General features: G+C 46.6%; 8 protein-coding genes across 8 annotated transcripts; 4 read left to right on the top strand and 4 right to left on the bottom strand.

Moving 5' to 3' along the window:
* Positions 1–700: 700 nt before the first annotated feature.
* I302_101522 (uncharacterized protein) lies at positions 701–1,812 on the bottom strand (the record flags this gene model as incomplete). The annotated part of the gene is made up of 4 exons (XM_019186909.1): positions 701–829; positions 1,019–1,145; positions 1,240–1,304; positions 1,405–1,812. The coding sequence occupies 4 exons, from the start codon at positions 1,810–1,812 to the stop codon at positions 701–703; spliced, it is 729 nt and encodes a 242-aa protein (XP_019049787.1).
* Positions 1,813–2,211: 399 nt separating this feature from the next.
* Positions 2,212–5,659, top strand: I302_101521 (uncharacterized protein; the record flags this gene model as incomplete). The annotated part of the gene is made up of 7 exons (XM_065869303.1): positions 2,212–2,838; positions 2,897–2,948; positions 3,022–4,252; positions 4,313–4,381; positions 4,451–5,273; positions 5,346–5,373; positions 5,496–5,659. The coding sequence occupies 7 exons, from the start codon at positions 2,212–2,214 to the stop codon at positions 5,657–5,659; spliced, it is 2,994 nt and encodes a 997-aa protein (XP_065725375.1).
* Positions 5,660–6,510: 851 nt separating this feature from the next.
* I302_101520 (uncharacterized protein) lies at positions 6,511–9,205 on the bottom strand (the record flags this gene model as incomplete). Its single annotated transcript, XM_065869302.1, has 10 exons — positions 6,511–6,535; positions 6,604–6,713; positions 6,787–6,945; positions 7,054–7,138; positions 7,205–7,249; positions 7,390–7,557; positions 7,674–8,365; positions 8,424–8,446; positions 8,519–8,824; positions 9,004–9,205. 10 exons carry the CDS (start codon positions 9,203–9,205, stop codon positions 6,511–6,513), a joined length of 1,815 nt encoding a protein of 604 aa, XP_065725374.1.
* Positions 9,206–10,084: 879 nt separating this feature from the next.
* On the top strand, positions 10,085–11,799 carry I302_101519 (uncharacterized protein; the record flags this gene model as incomplete). The annotated part of the gene is made up of 7 exons (XM_019186906.1): positions 10,085–10,120; positions 10,170–10,245; positions 10,303–10,433; positions 10,512–10,647; positions 10,727–10,951; positions 11,090–11,356; positions 11,573–11,799. The coding sequence occupies 7 exons, from the start codon at positions 10,085–10,087 to the stop codon at positions 11,797–11,799; spliced, it is 1,098 nt and encodes a 365-aa protein (XP_019049784.1).
* Positions 11,800–12,222: 423 nt separating this feature from the next.
* Positions 12,223–13,788, bottom strand: I302_101518 (uncharacterized protein; the record flags this gene model as incomplete). Its single annotated transcript, XM_019186905.1, has 4 exons — positions 12,223–12,799; positions 12,958–13,064; positions 13,126–13,280; positions 13,353–13,788. The coding sequence occupies 4 exons, from the start codon at positions 13,786–13,788 to the stop codon at positions 12,223–12,225; spliced, it is 1,275 nt and encodes a 424-aa protein (XP_019049783.1).
* A 331-nt stretch (positions 13,789–14,119) lies between these two features.
* I302_101517 (uncharacterized protein) lies at positions 14,120–15,539 on the top strand (the record flags this gene model as incomplete). The annotated part of the gene is made up of 4 exons (XM_019186904.2): positions 14,120–14,139; positions 14,224–14,356; positions 14,545–14,781; positions 14,949–15,539. The coding sequence occupies 4 exons, from the start codon at positions 14,120–14,122 to the stop codon at positions 15,537–15,539; spliced, it is 981 nt and encodes a 326-aa protein (XP_019049782.2).
* A 438-nt stretch (positions 15,540–15,977) lies between these two features.
* I302_101516 (uncharacterized protein) lies at positions 15,978–17,034 on the bottom strand (the record flags this gene model as incomplete). Its single annotated transcript, XM_019186903.1, has 7 exons — positions 15,978–16,054; positions 16,115–16,125; positions 16,214–16,315; positions 16,384–16,418; positions 16,480–16,548; positions 16,714–16,769; positions 16,998–17,034. The coding sequence occupies 7 exons, from the start codon at positions 17,032–17,034 to the stop codon at positions 15,978–15,980; spliced, it is 387 nt and encodes a 128-aa protein (XP_019049781.1).
* A 690-nt stretch (positions 17,035–17,724) lies between these two features.
* Positions 17,725–19,202, top strand: I302_101515 (uncharacterized protein; the record flags this gene model as incomplete). Its single annotated transcript, XM_019186902.1, has 5 exons — positions 17,725–17,789; positions 17,926–18,063; positions 18,189–18,270; positions 18,415–18,544; positions 18,799–19,202. 5 exons carry the CDS (start codon positions 17,725–17,727, stop codon positions 19,200–19,202), a joined length of 819 nt encoding a protein of 272 aa, XP_019049780.1.
* Between the last annotated feature and the right edge of the window lie 97 nt (positions 19,203–19,299).

Raw genomic sequence — 19,299 nt, 5'->3', positions numbered from 1 at the left:
CAACGATACACGACGATCTCAAATACGATAATACGATAATACGGTACTTTCCTGTGGATATCATATCCGATCTTCTAAATTATCTTGAATCTGAAATCGAAATCGTTGTACTGTACATTCTTTCGTCTCGTTTCGTTTCGTCTCGTCTCGTTTCGTCTCGTTTCGTTTCGTCTCGTTTCGTTCCGTTTCGTCTCGTCTCGTATTAAATTTGATTTTTTGGCTATGTGTCTTTCTTGTCTTGTGGTGTTTATAGATCATTCTCTTTTCTATGGTATGATATGATTGACTTATTCTTGGTTGGTTGGTTAGTCGATAAGAAATCTCTGGTAGATGATTGGTATGGATGAGTATAATTGTTAGGTTGATTGTTTCTCGTTTCATTTTTTTGTTTTTTTTTTCGATTAGGTTGGAGATTGGTAGGTGTGTTAGGTTAGATGATTTACATGTATTAAACAATATGTCAGGATGTGGTGAAGGTAGCCTGGATAATGCACAATGAGAGTTCACACTAAGATATGTTGGGTTGGCGCGTGAGCACAAAATCTCGGTGGATATACTCCTTGCTTGCTTTGAGCTATGAAAGGGACTAAAGAAAATGTCATAAATGATACATTGTATATTGTACATGTTGAACGCTATATACTATGGATTACAGATCTATGATCAATGATGTTTGATATCAGCATGCGTTGCCTAATGCTCAAGGCGGAGGTACGAAGATAGTCAATGGAAAGCCCCACTCACAGTAATCTGGTTTCCTCACATTCACACCATGTTCACCCAGCGCCAAGCTCAGATCGTCCATTGTGAGAACTACTCGATTCCGGTCCTAACCAATCCAATCAGATTTCCTTAGCATTTGTTTTGTGATTATCAATGACCATGACGGGTGGAATATAAGGCAAAGTGATGCACAGCCAAGCAGTGGAAGTAGATCAAATCAATCCCATCCAATCTCGGAACACTTCCATCTCCCTTTGTTTATCAATGTTCAGGCATACGTGACGAAATCACTTACCACACCGGTATTTGGTCTTCCCCTCCCTCCTGCGTTGGTCCCGTTTACTCGTAATTTCGCGAATTGGTAGGCGTCCCTTGAGAGGTCAGAGATGAATTTCTGCACTGAGAGTGATAAGAGGCGTTTTCTTTTGTTCATCATCAGCTACCCTCCATATACAATCATGGGAATGTATAAAAGTAGAATGACGGATGCAAGGTGAAGAGATACGCAAAACTCACAATCTAGGATCTGAACATTCGAATCCTGATCTCTGGAGATAATACTCTGTGACTTCTTCTGGTATCTGTGCCGTCCAAGTAAGTAGATTAGCTTGATCCATGTATACGTTGGCTAAATCCATATCCATATGTCCTGTACTATGCTCGACAGAGGCAGTAACATACCAAAGGTTTATACCCATCCAGCATCTTCAAGAAATCTACCAAACCCCTATCCCTCCTCTCCATCTCTTCCGCCCGTCTAGCAGCGAACAACTCCGTAAGATCCGGTCGGGTATCTTCCTCCTCTCCTCTTGCTGCTACTTTATCTTGCGCGTCATCTGCCTTGTCCTTGTCATTTTCCATCGTACCGTTCGGTTGATCCCCATTGGTCATCACTATATCCTCTGACATCTGGGGATTGTCGGGACGAGGCGAGGTTGAGGGGCCTGCTTCTGCGTTGTCATTTGAGAATGGGAGAGTACCGTTAGGAAGGGGTTGGGTTTGGGAGGATTCGGGCTGGGATGAAGGTTGAGGTTGAGCGGATTCGGTGGGTTGGACTGGGGAGGTGGGTGGGATGGGTTGGTCTGACATTGTTGAGGGCGTGTGTGGTATGTATGTGTGAAGTGTGTGGATGACGATGGATGGATTTTGCTGGTGAAATATAGTACAGCGGGGTGAAGCTAAGATTAAATACTCGTCCAAAGTGAGTGATGGTCGATGCCAAGTGCTGGGTGAGATGGTGGTGTTACCGTGGGAAAGTAGCGGTGAGTAGTATGCGTCATCTTTGCCTTGTAGCGATTTCGTTCCCCTTGATGTATGGTGGTTTAGTGCGATGCTTAATTCAATCACATACATATATATGAGTAACATCCGTTACAAATCTTATTTCCTCCTTGTTCATCATCAACACGTCAAGTCAAGATAGAGCATCACTTCGATGCCTCCTTCACCTATACCACTCCCCATCTCTTGACATTGAACCAGAACAACATGGCAGAAGATACCACCTCGCCACCACAAGCTACTCCGGTGCTAGGTGGTGGAGGGGGTCAAGGCGTATTTCCCACTCCTACTCCCACCACTACCACCACTAATTCATCAGGATCGTCCACTCCGATAACTTATGACGATACGACATTGAGATCCCCCTCGCCTCGTAAACCGTCAAACATCAATTTCCTAGGTCTCGGCGTACCTCCTCAACCACCTTCGACTAGTCCCGCGCCGACACCTTCATTGACAGTCACCACCTACCCTCATTTGGCACATTACATATTCGGATTACTACAGAACGTGAATATATCACCTACGAAACATACCACCTCATCCTCGACGGGTCAACATCCACTCAGCGTTTCCTCGTCGGGCGAATCGGATGAGGAATCGCCTTCACCACCTTTGACTACCCCTTCTACTACTTCTGTGTCCTCCTTCGAAGGTAACAACACGACTTTGCAGACGCCCAAGAGACAGGCTGGCTCAAGGTCGGAGATTGTTGGACGAGTTTCGGGTGTGGAGAGAGATAATTTGGTGAAGAAGATTGTAGAGTTGTTGGATAATGAGGAAGAGGAGAAGGTTAAGGATGTTTTGAAGCCTTTTATGGGTGATTTGGCCAAGGTGAGCTTTCCATTTACATGACTTGAACGATCAAGCTGACCATTCAATCTCGCTGTAGGATGAGATTCTCATGGATCAAGTCTGCCTGGACTGCATGCATAGGAGAAAAGGTGAGCTGATCCATGCCTGTATACACGTGTCTGCCTATTTAACTCGATCACTGACACTTTCACAATGGAACAGACGACGTCGACCAAGTCCCCTATGCACCTCACTTCACACCCACTCGAGCGAGAGCATCACCCAATCCTGCTGCCGCCCACCCTCTACGGCCCTTCACACCTACCAGAGTACCCTCTTTCCGTAATCGAACTCCTCTAGGTAGACCCCATTCTCCTTCACCCGCTCTTGCCCAAGTCGCCCCTCCTGCTGTTTCTGCCAATCCAGCAGCCCCAGCATCGTCATCAGGCCACAGCGCTTCATCCGGCTCACCAGTCATCTCACCTCGTATGCTAAATGCCAAAGCGGCTACGTTCAGTCCTACCGCTCGAGTGGCTTCTACCGGATCAACCTCCAGTAACCCAGCAGCTTCCACAGGTACAGGGTCGACCCCGTTCTTACCGTCGGACCCATGGAAAGACCTCACTTCCGACAACCCACCCAGATCAGCTTCCCCCTTTGGTGCGATAGGTCCAACCAGTATGTCAAGAACCAATTCCAGTATCGCCATCGCTGCTCCGTTATTTAGCGATAGGTCATCACCCTTTCACTCTCCCATGGGTACACCCAATCGAACTACCATCAAGATGCCCGACGTGTTCAATTCTCCTTCTGGTGTACATACCCCCACGTTCAGTAGAACGTCCTCTTACAAGGGTGTCATACCTGATGATGACGACGATGATGAGTTCTCGCCGTTTGGTAAAGGATTACCTAAATTGCATCATCAAGATCCCACTTCGTACTTGAACACTGAAGCCAAACCTTTCCAACCATTTGGCTCGAATGATGGATACTCTGAAAGTTCATTTGACTCCTCAGCAAATCAAGGTGAAGTGATGGGTGACGAGGAATTCGCTGGATCAAGTATGACACCGCTTGATGTACTTTGTTCGGTCTTCACTTCGGTTCCCAGATCAGAATTGGAAGATGCGTTACATAGATCAGGATACGATTTCGAATCTGCCATGGGGTATTTGGTATCGCAACATACCCACCCACGATCTGGCGCATCAACTCCTCAGAGAGTATCTTCCCCCAGGCCATTGTTGGGCGTAGGAAACAGAGGTGGAGTTGGCAGTGTAATGGGGCATCATGCGCCTGAAAGAGGGTACTTCCAACAGGGCGGGAGATCTTTCCGAGGGGATTTGTCCCCTGGATTCGGTATGGGGGCGAGAAGTCCTGGTGGGAATGCTGGCAAGATGTGTAGGTATTTCTTGGCTGGGGAATGTAGGAGGTCGGATTGTAGGTTCAGGTGAGTTGCGACATGCGCATTTCTCGGATCAGCAACTCTCGCTGACGTGGTGCTGGGTAGTCATGATATAGATAGAGCGCTGTGTAGGTTCTGGCTAAGAGGACATTGTGCCAAAGGGCCAAATTGCGAGTGAGTCAGCTTACCAGTCTATGATAGTAGAGATTTTCTACATCCAGCTGATCCGATTCGTTCGATCAGGTTCTTACATCAATTACCCAATAATCTCGATCCCAATGCCCTTTCTTCCGCAATGTCGCATGTCGAACTCTCCTCTGATGGATATGCTCAACAATCCCACACACCCGCCGACGAGTTCCCAGATCTGTTAGCAGCAAGGATAGGCCGAGGCTCACGGTTTGACCCATCTCGGAATCGATTTGCCAACGCCGTCAAAAGGGCTACACCAGCTCCCCCACCTACCTTCCAAGTCTCAGGAATGCGTCAATCTCCTTTACTCGCTCATGCTCAAGTCTCGTCCTCCCCCAATATATCCCCCTCTTTGGTCGTGGCACTTCCAAAACCATCCTCACGTATCAAATTGCGTCCTCCAGCTTTATTACCCACTCTCAAGACTGGATCTTCAACAAACGAACAATACATGTCAACGAGATCTACAGCCATCAGACTAGGTCACGCAAGGAACGCCTGCCTGGCCAGAGCGGCAGATGCCTTCAGACGAGGAGACGGAGCAGCCGCCAAGCGATTCTCACGAGAGGGTAAAGCGTTGAACCAGAGGATGTTGAATGAGAGTTCTGAGGCTGCGCAGGTATTGGTTCGTGAGAGACGATTGGAAGCTCAACGGGCTATCAGGGAGAGAGATCCTTCTTGGTCGGATGATCCCACTGACAGATCTGAGAGGGGCAAGGAGTGCGCTGGTGGATTGGGGGTTATTATGGGTACTGCGTCTAGGTCGGTGGGCGGAGAACACCTCAGTTCGGCGGAGAGGGTCGAGGCGCTTTTGGATCTGCATACGCTGCATGGTGGGGAGGGACAGGAGATTGCGGGACAGTTCTTGGCTGAGGTGGGTCATCTCTTTTTTCTCCAGTTAACATCAGTGGGTGGGTATGGGATGCTGATTCTTGGGTTGGGTTAGCTTGAAAGAGAGAATTTCAGAGGTCTAGGTGAGCGAACCAAATTCCCTTTCCCAATTCACTAACACCATCGTGCTCAATGGCGTGATGAGAGACATCATTCTATATACCTCTGAGATGTGTGTAGACTGACTTGTGTTTTCGCCACACAGCATACATAGTAATAGGCGAAGAGAAGCATGTCGGCTCACAAGACCCCCTGAGAGGAGCATCGAAAATCAGATTGGGAGTCAGTATAAAGCAGGTATTGGGAGAATGGGGCTACGCATGGAATGAGAATGGTGGAGTGATTTGTGTGGATCCTTGTAGGTTTTAGAGTGGCATGATCAATGTAAGTGGGATTTATAGTAGTGCTTTGTGACCACGATGTAGGAATGGAGGGTTGATGATGAATCATGGCAGTTGAACGGACAATTGGGGATGTACAGTATAGAAGAATGAATCGAAGTGGACTGTAATTAAAATCGACGTATGTACCCACAGGAGTCAAGTCAAGATATACCATATCTCATGTTTAGAAAAGAATAACCAAGAAAGACAGAAGAAGAAAGAGAGAAAGTGCAGGTCGATTCAGAAGGGGAGTTAGGTGATGTGTCGCGGCGGTTGGTAAGAAGTAAAAGGGGCAATGAATAATATAGATAGATCACAATGATAAGATGATGAATGATCAATAAGATACAAGGTAGGAATATTCAGAAGCACGATACCACAAGGGAAGAAGAAAGAATGGTAAGGGGACAGAGTATGTGGTTTATAGAAGCCAATGCATCGAATAGGTAATTACAAGTTCTACTCAATACGGTCTATGGTAGAGGCGAAGTCGACGTGATAAATGACTTTCGAGCTCAACTGTTTGATGTGTAAGAGATTTTTACAGTCATAAGGACATCTCACTGGGACATAGTGTGGTTATACACCAAGGAAGGAGTGAACATAGCCCGATGTTGTGTATGATGCTTCACCATCAACAATATACAATACAGAGAACAGAACCAAGAGTCGTGCATGTTCCATTTCATATGAATTAGATCTATATATTCCATTTCATTTCATCTCATCTCATCTCATCTCATCTCATCATTTCCTCGTTAATTATGTGATTGTGTTTGTTTGTTCGTGTATCTCAAACAAGAAACTAGATATTCGCCCTCCTTCCTGATCCTAATCCTAGTAGATCAAATAACAGATCGCTCTATCAACGGTAAAATCGATCATGAGCGATTGGACATTGACGTCAACACGAGATGGAATGTAACTCACAACAACGGGAAACCACTCATCAACCCCGCCCAGAAGACGATATTCCCTACTGTCTTGTTCCGCTTGACTATTGGTAATTTCCCGAGTGCGATCATGGGTAGTTGGGCCATCTATCATCCCGGTGAACATTAGCACGTGAAAAACGATTACTGAAATAAAATAGGAAAAGAAGATCTTTCTCACCTGCATCAAGAAGAGATACGGTCTGATCTTTTTAGTTACTACTGCCATTACCAACTCATGACACAACGCGGAAAGGAGGAAAGTAACGAATGCGGCACTCGTTCGAGAGAGTTGCAGACCTGTCATGGTTGAGGCATAGACGTGTCGAAGGAGGAAGGTCTAGAAATAAGGCGAATTAGCATGATTGTTCAGTAAATTAGGAAGATTCCCTGGACGGTAGATAGGGTCCGGATATTGATGATACTATGTAGTATACGAGCAACCCACATGAACAGGCTTGTTCCATTTCCTACTGAACTGATCCCATGAGGTAGAGTTCCACCAGTCCTGATAGAATTCTCTATCTGCGAAGCTATAATACCATTTAGTCAGCTATTGGATTATGCTTCGGCAAAAGAAGAGGCACAAGTCAGCTTACTAAGATAATTCCGCGAATCCTGTACAGACACATTCGAATATGATACTATCATCAAGGTTAGCTAATTCGCCCAGAGCCAGATATTGGGTCGGTGTGAGATAGCTCACTAGAAGATTCTATTGGGTGCAACATATAATATCAGTTGTGTGCTCTTAAGCCTCGAGCGAGAGGAGAAGCAAACTCACAACAAGTAGTTCACCATCATAGGTAAAGCGAGATTGATGAATGATCTCAACAGTGGATCTCCAGGTTTGGGAATGACAGGCAAGATGTAATGTTCCGTTATTGTGTAGATCAACGAGAATGTTCCGAGGGTTGCTACGACTTTCTCGACAACTACGAGGGGTCTCATCCTAGTATCATCATCATCAGTTTTCGGTGTTTCTTCCTTCGATGTAACATGAAAGAGACAATCACGGGATAGGATATGAAAAGTAGTGGAATGAGAGAATCGAGTAACGCTACCCACGTCTTAGTCCTGGGATATTCCAACTGATAAACCAGCGTAGGGAAAAACATGAAATCCAAGAAATGCTTATACGTGACGTTCTGAGGCCAGACCAATCCCTTCGCTCCATTCGATTTTAGCTCCTCCTGCATCGCATCGATATTTCTCGCCAGCAGCGCGATCTGTTCGTTCGATGACCATGCGAGAGGACTGGGAGGGGAGGGTTCGTGAGGTAAGGTAGAATGGGAAGGTTCAAGGGAAGTACCGAGAGGTAAGTTCGGTCGAGGGGGCGGTAATGCATCGGTAGCTTGGTGTTTCTTTTTGGGTTTTGAGATAGATTTGCGTTGTCGTATCTCTGCGGATGGTGCCAGGCCACTTTCGGGGGTATCTTCTCTGGCTGAGGAGGATTCGGTAAATCCGCCAACCTGTCTTCGGAGAGCTGCAGAGGGATCCTCGTATCCCGTTGTATTGCTAGCAATGGGAGCGCTGAAACTTGACCTGGAGGACAGGGCGGGCGTACCTGGGCCGGGAGTTCCCACTGGGGTCGGACCCTCCAGAGCCTCGAGATGGGCCTTACGGTCTGCAGCTTCTGAAAGCAGCTGTTCTCTTCCACCTGGGATGTGCTTGATGGCTTCCTCGAGTTGCCGCTTCTCTTCTTGAAGTTGGAAGTAGACTGTGGCGAGCATACCGTTGTGAGACATGTAGGAGTGCATCTGCGCGATCGCTGTTAGCTCGGTATGATTGCAGAGTGGTTCTGAATGAGGAGCTCACCTTCATCATCGATGACATTGCGTCTAAGCTCATGCCGAGTCAGCTTGTTACGCCGATATATACGATAACCTGATAGCTGGAGTTCAGACACTCACGAAGGACCAAGAAACCCGATTGAACCCAATACCACTGTCTATGCCAACCCCACCAAACTGCAGTCCCCAGATAGATGGTCTGGAAGGTATGTTGTAGGATCAAACCGGTCCAGTGATATCTGTACCATCTATTCTGTAATCCCTTGACAAAGGGGACGCAGACGAACATTGTCAAGACCATGAGAATATCTGAGATTGCCAGGACGAGGGCGTCACCGGTGATGAGTCGTCCGAAAGTCCAGGAGAGGGGTGTACGGTTCTCTTCCCATGATTGCATGGAGGTTCGGAGGAATAGGAGGGCGAGGCCTGTGGAGTAGGGAATGGTGATCAGCCTCATGAAGTGTCAGGGGAAGACAAGAGAGGACCATGATGACATTAGGAATTCGCCCAAACTCATAGAGGTGTGAGGGTGAGTGATGATCGTGGGAGGACTGGGTCATGAATATAGATGGTATATGTATTTTATCCTCAGAAGGCCTACTCACCAATCCAAAACAACACAAAGAACCCCCTAAATTCATCCGTCTGGGACCTCTCATTCGTCCTATCCAAACTTGATACCCTTGGCGTAAAGCTCAAAACAGCTTTGAGCTGAGCATTGGAGCTCGACCTATAAGGTCTGACATGAATGATTCCACCGGGAGTGTTGATAACATTATCTTTGGTCTTGGAGAGGGTCGTGGTCATTTCTATAGGTGTATCTTCGGGTATAGGTGGAGTGGTGATTGGTGGAGTGTCGGGTCCACGGGATGATGCGCTATGAAGTGAAGCATTGATTGTCAGTTGGTGTTGAGAAAGACGGGCGAGTGATATATGCAAGTGAAGAGGAGTTTCAATGGGATAGGATGGAGATGCGACTTACCGTGTGGATACCATGATGAGATGCGTATCCTAGGAAGCGACAGACTAAAATCCAAAGGATGTTTCGGGGGGAGTGAACACGGAATCGCCGAACAGTTGGCTATGCACAAATGTGGATGTTGGGGTGCAAGATGCAATGCAGCTACTGTACAGCAGACTTGATAAGTGTTCGGTGACCTTGAATGCCAGACTGAGACGGAGCCGAGACTACGAGTGATACTGAAAGGTCCAAGCGTTGAAGTAAAGGAGTCGATGACGAAATCGGAGACCGACAGACTAAGACACAAAGACACCACTTGACTCGACGACGTTCTGACTTGTATGGTGAGTGGAGTGGCAAGGACGTTTCTTTACTCTTTAGGATTGTTGAATAGCCGAGGCAGTAGCATTAAGATGATCAACGAAGGCACATGTACAAGTGCATATCCAAATTCATCAACAAGAGTACGACTAGGAGATAATAATGCGAGTCTACACGTAAGCAAGACTACGTGCGAGCTCGCCGCTGCTATTCATGAAAAGAGAGTGTAACGTCATACCACTCTCTATTTTAAGCTTAACCGAGTGATACGGAGATGTGCTCATACTCCGTCGACCGGCAGGTCGCATTCGACGTGATTGTAAACAAACCGCGTGTGGACATTCTTCTGTACTACCTCCTTCCTTCTGCTTACATACTAGGCGCAGATACATCAGTATAGCATAATGGCTTCTGCAAGTACTGCAAAGGGTACCAAGAAGGTGAGCTGCCTCTCTATGATGAACGTTCAGCTGACAATTTGGCTTGCAGGTGGGAAAAGAGAATGCACCTCCTTCTCGATCAGCGAAGAAAGCAGATATCGAGGAGGATCAGGATGGATTAGATGGTGAGCTATTTGAGCTGTAGTAATAGCTTAGACGCTCTAGCTTACACCTAATTCTAGGCGGATCGGCAGACGAAGACGTACCGAGAAAGTCGAAACCTTTGTCCAAATCACAATCATCGTCCAAGGCATTACAGCCGAATAACGGAGAAGAAGACGATGTCAAGGAATTGAAGAGGAAGTTAGCAGCAGTGAGTCATACCCGCTTTAGCATTCCAGCCATTCTTGAACAGCAAGGACTCATAGCTGATACTTGAAATATTTCATAGGTGACATCCGAAAGAGATCGATATAGAAGTCAACGAGATACCTATTCTTCTCAATTTGAAGAATTGACGAAATCCCGTACAGACGAAGAAGGGTTGTTCGAAAAGTACAAGCAGAAAGCGGATCTGCAAGCTAAAGGTGAGCTGTTGACCTAGCCTCATGCTTATGCCATGCCAATTGGGAGATTTAGCTAATTTGATGGGATTATTGTGACCAGCTCAAAACGATATAATAGCTACTCAAACTGCATTGACGGAGAGACTGCAAGCCAAGGTCAAATCTCTAGAGAAGGCATTATTGTCGTCTAGCACAGACAAGGAAAAGGAACTGCCAAGTGCTGGTGGACCATTCGATTCTTCCAAAACGGATCCGAAGGAGGTAAAAGCTATGAAGGATGAATTGACCAAGCTGAAGAATGATAACAAGGCCAAAGATAGTGAGAGTGAGTCGTTGAGTTGGTTTGATATCAGGGTATCGCGGTGTCCTCGCCGACAAGTTGGGAGCACTGTATATCCTCTCCCTTTGAAATGCTTCCTTTCTTCTTCCAACGAAGCACCAATCGCTCATGCCATACCCGCAGTCCTAGAACTCCAGAAACAGGTCCAAGCCGAAGTCACCTACTCCAAATCCCTCATCGAGAAACAGCAGCTCAACTCGTCGACCAACAAGCATCCCTCTCTTGGTAGTGGTACGGGACTTGGCAATACCGAAGAAAGTGCCAAAGACCAAGCTAGTTTGGCGCTGTACGAGGATCTGACGTTATTGAACATTGCGAATGTCAAGATCAAACCTGCGAGGTTTGGGAAGGAGGAGGTTTTTAATTGTGTTTTGTCGATTGATGGGAAGAGTGAGTCACTGTCGGTTCCTTGTCTGAAGGGGACCGTTAGATGTGAGATAAGGGATGGTATCGCTCTTTACTTGAGGTCCGCAAGGGGATATCTATCGGTTCGAAAGACTACTCCATTCGATGTCCAATCCCTTTCTCACAAGTCATGTTAACAACCCAACCTGAGAAGTATATCACCTGAGAGCAATCTTACTGATGATCCTTCGCTACCCGCAGGCCTAAATTTCAAACTTCGATGCTATAACGAGATCGACAAATCCGACCCATCCAAACCGAAATACATCAAATCAGCGCACTATCAACCTGAATTACTACAGCACGAGTCAGAGGAATTCATCAAGCAATTAGATTACTTTGCCAACGAATTTGTCGTTCCGAGAGATCAGCTGGGTGGGTTCTTCATGGAGCTCAGAGCGAAGGTTGGAGGGGAGGATGAGGAGTAGGCGTGGGAGTGGGGTTATGTCCTGGGTCAATTGGGCTTCATGCGGGATTGAGTTGGAAGCGGAACCTAGGGTAGACTCATTCGATCGTGGTGAGGTGCGAATGGGTAGGATATCGCGTGTTTTGGTTCTTATAACTTTTGTTCGTTGGGTTCTGGATTTTGGATTTTGGTTTCTTGGGTTGATTGTTCATTATGACGTTTGTATTCTATAATGTTCGGATTTTTCGAGATGAATACGGTGTGATCATCTGGCAAATCTGTGTACAGCCCGCTCCAGCACGAACAACGTGCAACATTGCAAGTTCATTCGCACCATGGCATCGGAATAGCAAAGCTCGACTACCGACACTGCTAAATATCCTGAGACATGCATACAAGAAAGAACAAACCTCCAAGATATGACATATACCAAAGATCTTGAAACCTATCTCCTCTTTCCGCCCCTCTCACCCCTCCCACCTCTCTTCCCTCCTCGCCCACCTCGCCCACCCCTATCACCAGCACCATTTACACTCCTAATCTCCTCCCTACTTAACTTCAACGTTCCCCCCTGGAACCTCCCCACCCCCAAACTCAACCCCCTAGCTCTCTCCGAATCATCCCTCGTCCTACCAGCCATACCCTTCTTCTTACCAACCTCTCTCCCCACTTCTGCTCTTTGAACCTCCCTCCCTCCTCCTCCACTTCTCCCTCCATCTCCCAGTCCTCCAAATCGTTTATCCACGTTGCCAGCAGCTCTCTCCTCCTCTTTCTTCGCTTTCTCCCGTTTAGCCTGTTTATGTATTATCCCCGTTCTAATATGCGCAGGGAGTTTGGATAATTCGGACGATTTGAGGGATTGGATACCCTCCCCTGGGAGTTGGTAGGAGGCAAGTTCCATTAGACGTCCTTGGAGATGGTTTCGCTTTTCGCTTGGGCGGGAGACAGTATCGAGTGCGGATGAGGGGAGGAGGGTGGTGAGGAGCATTTTGTGGAGTGTTTGATCGAGTTTGAGGTTCGACCTGTGGGACGATTGAGAGTGGTCAGTATGCAGTATGATACTTGTCATGGTAATAATTGGTATCTTGTCCTCTGTGAATAGATTATGAGGGGTTGCAGACTTTGAGTTTATGGATGGGGTAAAATGAAGGTTTATGAGTTTGAAGGTGTTTCAACTCACTGTTCGTCCAAATCTTCCGACCCCGCTCTGAGCCTCTTACCTGCCCTGGGACTATTATACCCATCATCCTCAGATTTCAAACCCATCATCTTAGCAGAGTTACCATTCTATACTCGAGTACTCAGCAACCAGCGATAATACATGTATCATATATTAGGGTTGACTTACCATAAATGCCCTTCTCTCAGCTTTGCTCATCCCCATATCGGTATCTCTCTTTGCACCCATTCCCATCCCACCGTCAAATACCACTTCGGGGACTTTACTTTTCACTGTGCTTGACGAAGATGATCCGTGATTTGGATTTGGTATCTCGTCAAAACCTGACAAATACGGATGAATGAGCATCTAGTCTATCTACCTTCCAGTTCGTCTAAAGAGAGCGGGGGGCTTACCCAGAAACTCATCCTCGCTATCGCTCACAAAACCATCATCGGCACCCCATCCATCATCTGATATATACTCTTCTCCATCCCCCTCTTCTTCTTCTCCAACATCTGAGTTTGACCCAGAGTCAGGATCAGAGTCTTCCAAAGCTCTCTTCTTGCCTTTCGCAGCACTACTACTCTCACCTGCATTTGACAGGGGCGCTAGACCTAACATAGCTCGAGATTGAGCTTCGAGCGCAGCTAACATTGCTGACTTGTCATTCGCTCCATCGTTGTCATCTACAGAATTAGATCCAGAGCCAGATGCAGAGCTGAGGGAAGATGATCTAGGTCGTTTTGAGGGAGGTAAAGCTCTGGTTTTGGCTTTCCCCTTGGCGGTGGAAGATACCTTGGGCACAGGTTTTACAACTTTGGTCGTTGTCTTTGAAGGTTTCGCAGGCATCTCGTTTTCGTCTTTGTTTGGTGATTTAGATTGATGTCACTTGGTCATGGTGGGATGAACAGTTGTAGATTATAGCAACGAGCAGACAGTTAAACTCAACTTTTATCTGTGCGTGACAGGCGGTGATTTCCGCTTGTTAGACTCGCACGAGTGGAGGTACTGAGTACTTCAGTAGTAAACAAATTTGATTCCGCTGCATCTGCTCAATTATTTTTTCAAAATTCATTGCCATTGCGGTTGCCACTGTCCAGCGTTGGAATCCAAGATAATTCACCATTCGCATCTTTGAAGATCAATTGTTATCAGATAGACAAGAAGCAGCTCACCCAAAATGTCAATGCTTCGTACCATGTGAGTGTGATCCGTGCTCCAGAGACATTTACAGACAAGGGAATAGAACAGCTGACTTGCTTCGACTGGTGTAATGTATCACAGAAAACCTAAAAATGCCAGAGTAAAACGAGCACTGGCCGCGAGAGAACCCCAGGTGGTGGAGAATGAGAAGACTGCGATCTTCGTTAGAGGGCAGAGTACGAGTGAGATTGTGAGGAATGTGATGAAGGATCTGGTGGGTTTAGTTTACAGTCTATCTCTGTTCGAGCGGTGTTCGAGGAGACATAACTGGTGAATAGTGGAGGGAGGACAATTTCTATCTTGAACTCCAACGTATGAGACGTACATTATGTATATCTCTTCTCGACAGAGGGAATCATACAAGCTAACACAACCAATTTGTCCTGTATTGAATGATCACAGTACGCCCTCAAACAACCACACGCCATAAATTTCTCTCGTAAAAACGATATCCACCCCTTCGAAGATACCTCTTCCCTCGAATTCTTCGCCAACAAGAACGACGCGAGTTTATTTGTTACCGGTCTACACAGTAAGAAGCGGCCCCATAATCTTGTATTCACACGGATGTTCGACGGGAGGGTATTGGATATGATGGAGTTGGGTGTGGAGGGGTTCAAGTCTATGGGGGAATTTGATGTGAGTACGGCATGGTAGCTTGTGTATGAGCTGGAGTAACCATCAGTCTGAGCCGGATCATATATCATCGATATCAATTGGATCACCTTCGAGTCTCTTTCCTGCTCCTGATAGTCTGGTAAATCCCGGCTAATGCTAATATTTTTTGTTCTCTTTACCATCGATAGTCCCCAAAATCCTCAGTAGGTATCCGACCACTAATGGTCTTCCACTCGGACCTCTTCGACACCCACCCAAAATACCAACTCGTCAAATCTTTCCTCCTAGATTTCTATAACGGTCATGCCCTCTCCGAGATCCCCCTAATTGGCGGATTGGAACACGTCATCTCCATCACAGCTGGTCCTCTCCCTCAAACCGAGGGACTAGATTTGGAAAACGATAAGAACCTACCCAAGATCCATCTTAGAGTATACACCGTGAAACTTTTGGCATCGGGAAGTAAGATCCCCAAAACCCAACTAACAGAGATGGGACCGAGTATAGATTTCTCACTTAGACGAGTCCAGGACGCAGATGAGGAGATGCTCAAGATGTCAATGAAGAGGCCTAAATTGGCGAAGAGCGATGTGGAGAGTGGATTAGGTAAGAAGAAGAAGAATATTGAGACGGATAGTATGGGAGATAAGGTCGGTAAGCTCCATTTGGACAGGCAGGATTTAAGTAAGATGCAAGGAAGGAAGATGAAGGGTTTGAAAGTACGAAAGGTACCTGCTGCTTCGGACGGGGAGATGCAGGTGGATAATGATGAGGAGTAGAGGGTTGTTGTATTATACATGTGATATGCATTTTATATACCATTGAGAGTCAAAGTTAGCATATCAATCTCCCACTGCGAATTCGTTTGATCTCGTTCATTTGGCAGAGCTGTGCATGGGATTCACTTCCACTAAACCCCCAACTTCCTGCTGCAGTCTCCTACCGCTGAGCGAAAAAGAAGATGATTGTATCCTCGCGTGATGCCAAATACACCCCACATACCTTCTCACTCTGATCACATCTCGAGGTGAATAATACAAATCATACACAAAACCATATCCATAACCATACCATTAGACGAGATAAAGTTATAACGAACAAATTCAAAATGAAATGGAGAGTGGGGAATCTCCATCAACATCTTTCTTTCTTTCCTCAGACATTTCAACCATTCTGCCCTTGAACCCTGCCCAACACCCGCCATCCTCTGTTCACGCTCACTCCTCATCCTTGACCTCGTATTGAGCCATGTCACCGAACGTGTTCTCCGAGGCGTACAGGACGTAGAGGAAGCCTGGAAAGGAAAGGTGACTGTTAGCTTGATAATTTCCTGACTTTTGACAAGGTAGCTCACCATCTTCGTCCCTAATGAACCAAGAAGATGTATGACAGTCAGCTCAAAATACTTCAACGCAGTTCGAAAGCATGAGATAAAGAAGCGATCAGGACTTACTTGTGCTCATCGTAGATCGCAGACATCAACGCAGCCGTGGGAGGAAGAATGTCATCTACGAAGATGAAGATTGCCTTTTCGGGTGCGAGCTTGATTCGTTTTCTACCATACCGAAAACCATTCCGTAAGCTTTCTTCTGCTATATGAAACACATGCAAGTCGAAGCTTACCTGATAACATAGACGAATTGACCGACGGTGAGATCCTACATGTGACCCGTAAGCTATTACTCATTGCAGATGGAATTCGTAGGCATGCTAGCTCACAGATGGAACGAGGTACTTCTTCTTGTCGATCGTGGGGATATCACTCTTCTCGGCTTTCTCGCAGATCACCTGGCAGAATAGGATATCACAGGTCAGCTGCCGTGCTCGGGCTGATGATTGCATATTGGAGGTACATGTAAGAGGATAATTGGCTGAGATGACAGATTGCCCCCCATCACAAAAGATAGACCATCTAGAAATGGAATGAAAGGAATGAGGTAACGCCCTACTCACCGGGATTCTATCATTGTACTTTTGACGGATCCTCTCGGCTTCAGCCTTTCGCTTGTCTAAGGGGTGTATATCGTGGTTTTGTAGTGGTCGAATAAGGGAAGGCCAAGAAGGGTTAATAGGGTGTAGGTGATTGTTAAGACGGGTTAATCCGAAGATGGTACGAGGGGATCAGGGTCGTCGTATGTGGTAAGATGAAGGAGAGGAAGGGATGTGTCAGCTACTCCACCTTGAATGGACTGGACTTCAAGGAACATGGTGGAAAGGTCGGATCATAGGTAACTCACCAAATGGGTGTTCGTCCTTGAACTTGCTTCTGACCATGTTGACTGATTGGTATTGTAAGTTGAGATGTGGTCGAGTGGAAGTATTAGGTATCGCTCTGTGGTCGTTGATGAGGTATAAAGTATGAAGAGTGTTCGAGATCAGGAAGGACAGGGTTGAGGATGTTGTTGTAAATGGATGAGCGAGAGAAAGGGGCGCGTGCGTGTCGGAGGAAGGGGAAGTAAGGTTGGTTGATAAATCATGAGTCAGCGTCCGTCTCTTGTGCGTATATTCATGATCATGGATGTAGGGTAGGTTCACTCACATGAGATGTATGCTTGTATGAATATACGTGATGTTGAATGTATGAGTAAGAAGAGATGAATAGCAATGATGATGTTATCAGCGTTGTTGTAACGGGTTGAGCGGGTGGCAATACAATGATACACCCCCTTGGTCATCTAGTCAACAGTTGAGTACACACACCATAACACTTACGACATGCTTGTATCACGTCTCACCTTATCCGGTTATCAAACACACTGATACCACGTGATACAGCATTGCCTTAAATGGGAGGTAGATATACTTGAAATGCCACATCCACATTCACCACTCTATGATGACGGTTACGCGTTGACACCTCTCTCCTACTGACACCGTCCTACGCTCATCAAAGACCCCTCAATTCTTTATAGTCAACAGTACTCAAAACAAAAAGCACTACACCACATTACAAACCCAGACACAATGGCTCTCTACCACAACCAGCCAATGGCTCATGCTCAAGAACCAACGGCAGCTCCTATAGAGCAGTGAGTTCAATCATGATTACACCTCTCCCCTCCCCTTCCCTTGCCATGTCAGACACTTGCCTTCCCTTCCCAACTGCCCTCTCTGCATTACTGTTGTTGGTATAGTCCAGTCAACTGATGTATGTACACTGCACAGCCGATTCAACCCATACTCGGATAACGGTGGATCCATCCTCGCCATCGCAGGAACAGATTTCAGTGTGATTGCGGGAGATACTAGACAATCGGAGGGGTATAATATCCAGACTAGGTATGCTAGAAAGGTATGGCAACTGTGAGTGTGGCCTTTCACATTCGGTACAATCAACATCTCCTCATATCGCAGCTTGACGGCATATGAAGGTGAACATTGGGATTTGTTGGTGCATTTGCTAATCTTGTTGTGTTGGTATGGTACAGCACCGACAAAGCCGTATTAGCTACCAACGGATTCGCAGCGGACGGAAACAACTTCGTCAAGAGGGTTAAACAAAGATTAGAGGTGGGTGCTCCGTCCTACTATAAAGGGGCTTAAGCGATACGAGCCTTTGGACAGAAAATCTCAACTTCTGTGTTCAACTGTATCAGCTAGTCAGCTCGAAATCTGCCAATCGAGCGGAAAGCTGATTTAAAATGATGCTTGTAGTGGTACGAACATGCTCATCACAAGCCCATGGGTCTCAAGTCGATTGCAAGGATGATTCAGACTATGTTGTATGGGAAGAGGTTCTTCCCTTATTACGTGTATAATATTCTTGGTGGTATTGAGGAGGATGGTGAGTTGGGTTTTTCTTTGCGCTTCCTCAATGTGATCATCATACTTCTATCTACGTCATGGTGGATATTCGCCCATCATCTCGCCTTTTATACACAAATGTCTCTTCGTGAAATTACATCTGCATCTCATCCGAAACCGATCTTACCTAATTGATACACCTGTTACAATTCTTTCCGTATCACTCTGTCTTCCATACACCTCGCAATATTCCAACTACCCAAATCATCCCTGCTGACACACTCCTCACCACAGGTTCAGGTGCAGTCTACTCCTTCGACCCCGTCGGCTCGTACGAGCGAGAAGCCTGCCGAGCAGCCGGAGCCGCTCAATCCCTCATCCAACCCTTCTTGGACAACCAAATCTACTTTAAGAACCAACAGCCCGAACCTGGATCTCAACCATTCATACCTGGAAATCTCCCCCTCGCCACCGTCCTATCATTAGTAGTGGACAGTTTCACCTCGGCTACGGAGAGACATATCGAAGTGGGAGATGGGATGGAGATATACATTGTGATGGCCAGGGATCGAACGACGGACGATCTGTTGGGTGAAGGGAAACTACAGAAGGGGATGGAGATCGAGGAATTGGGTACCCTCGGTGAAGGGCAGGGGGAGAGGACGTTCTTGGTTAGACAGGCGTTGAAGAGGGATTAAAAGCGGGAGCAAGAGGGAGATGTTGTAAGATAGTGGTAGGTAGATACGAAGTATGCAGTTAGATATTCAAGCGGTGTCTCTGGGTGATTCGCTCGAT

Source organism: Kwoniella bestiolae, chromosome 1 (assembly GCF_000512585.2).
Source record: "Kwoniella bestiolae CBS 10118 chromosome 1, complete sequence".
Taxonomy (NCBI): domain Eukaryota; kingdom Fungi; phylum Basidiomycota; class Tremellomycetes; order Tremellales; family Cryptococcaceae; genus Kwoniella; species Kwoniella bestiolae.
The sequence above is the reverse complement of the archived record's forward strand: the minus strand, read 5'-3'. Positions and strand labels throughout refer to the sequence as shown.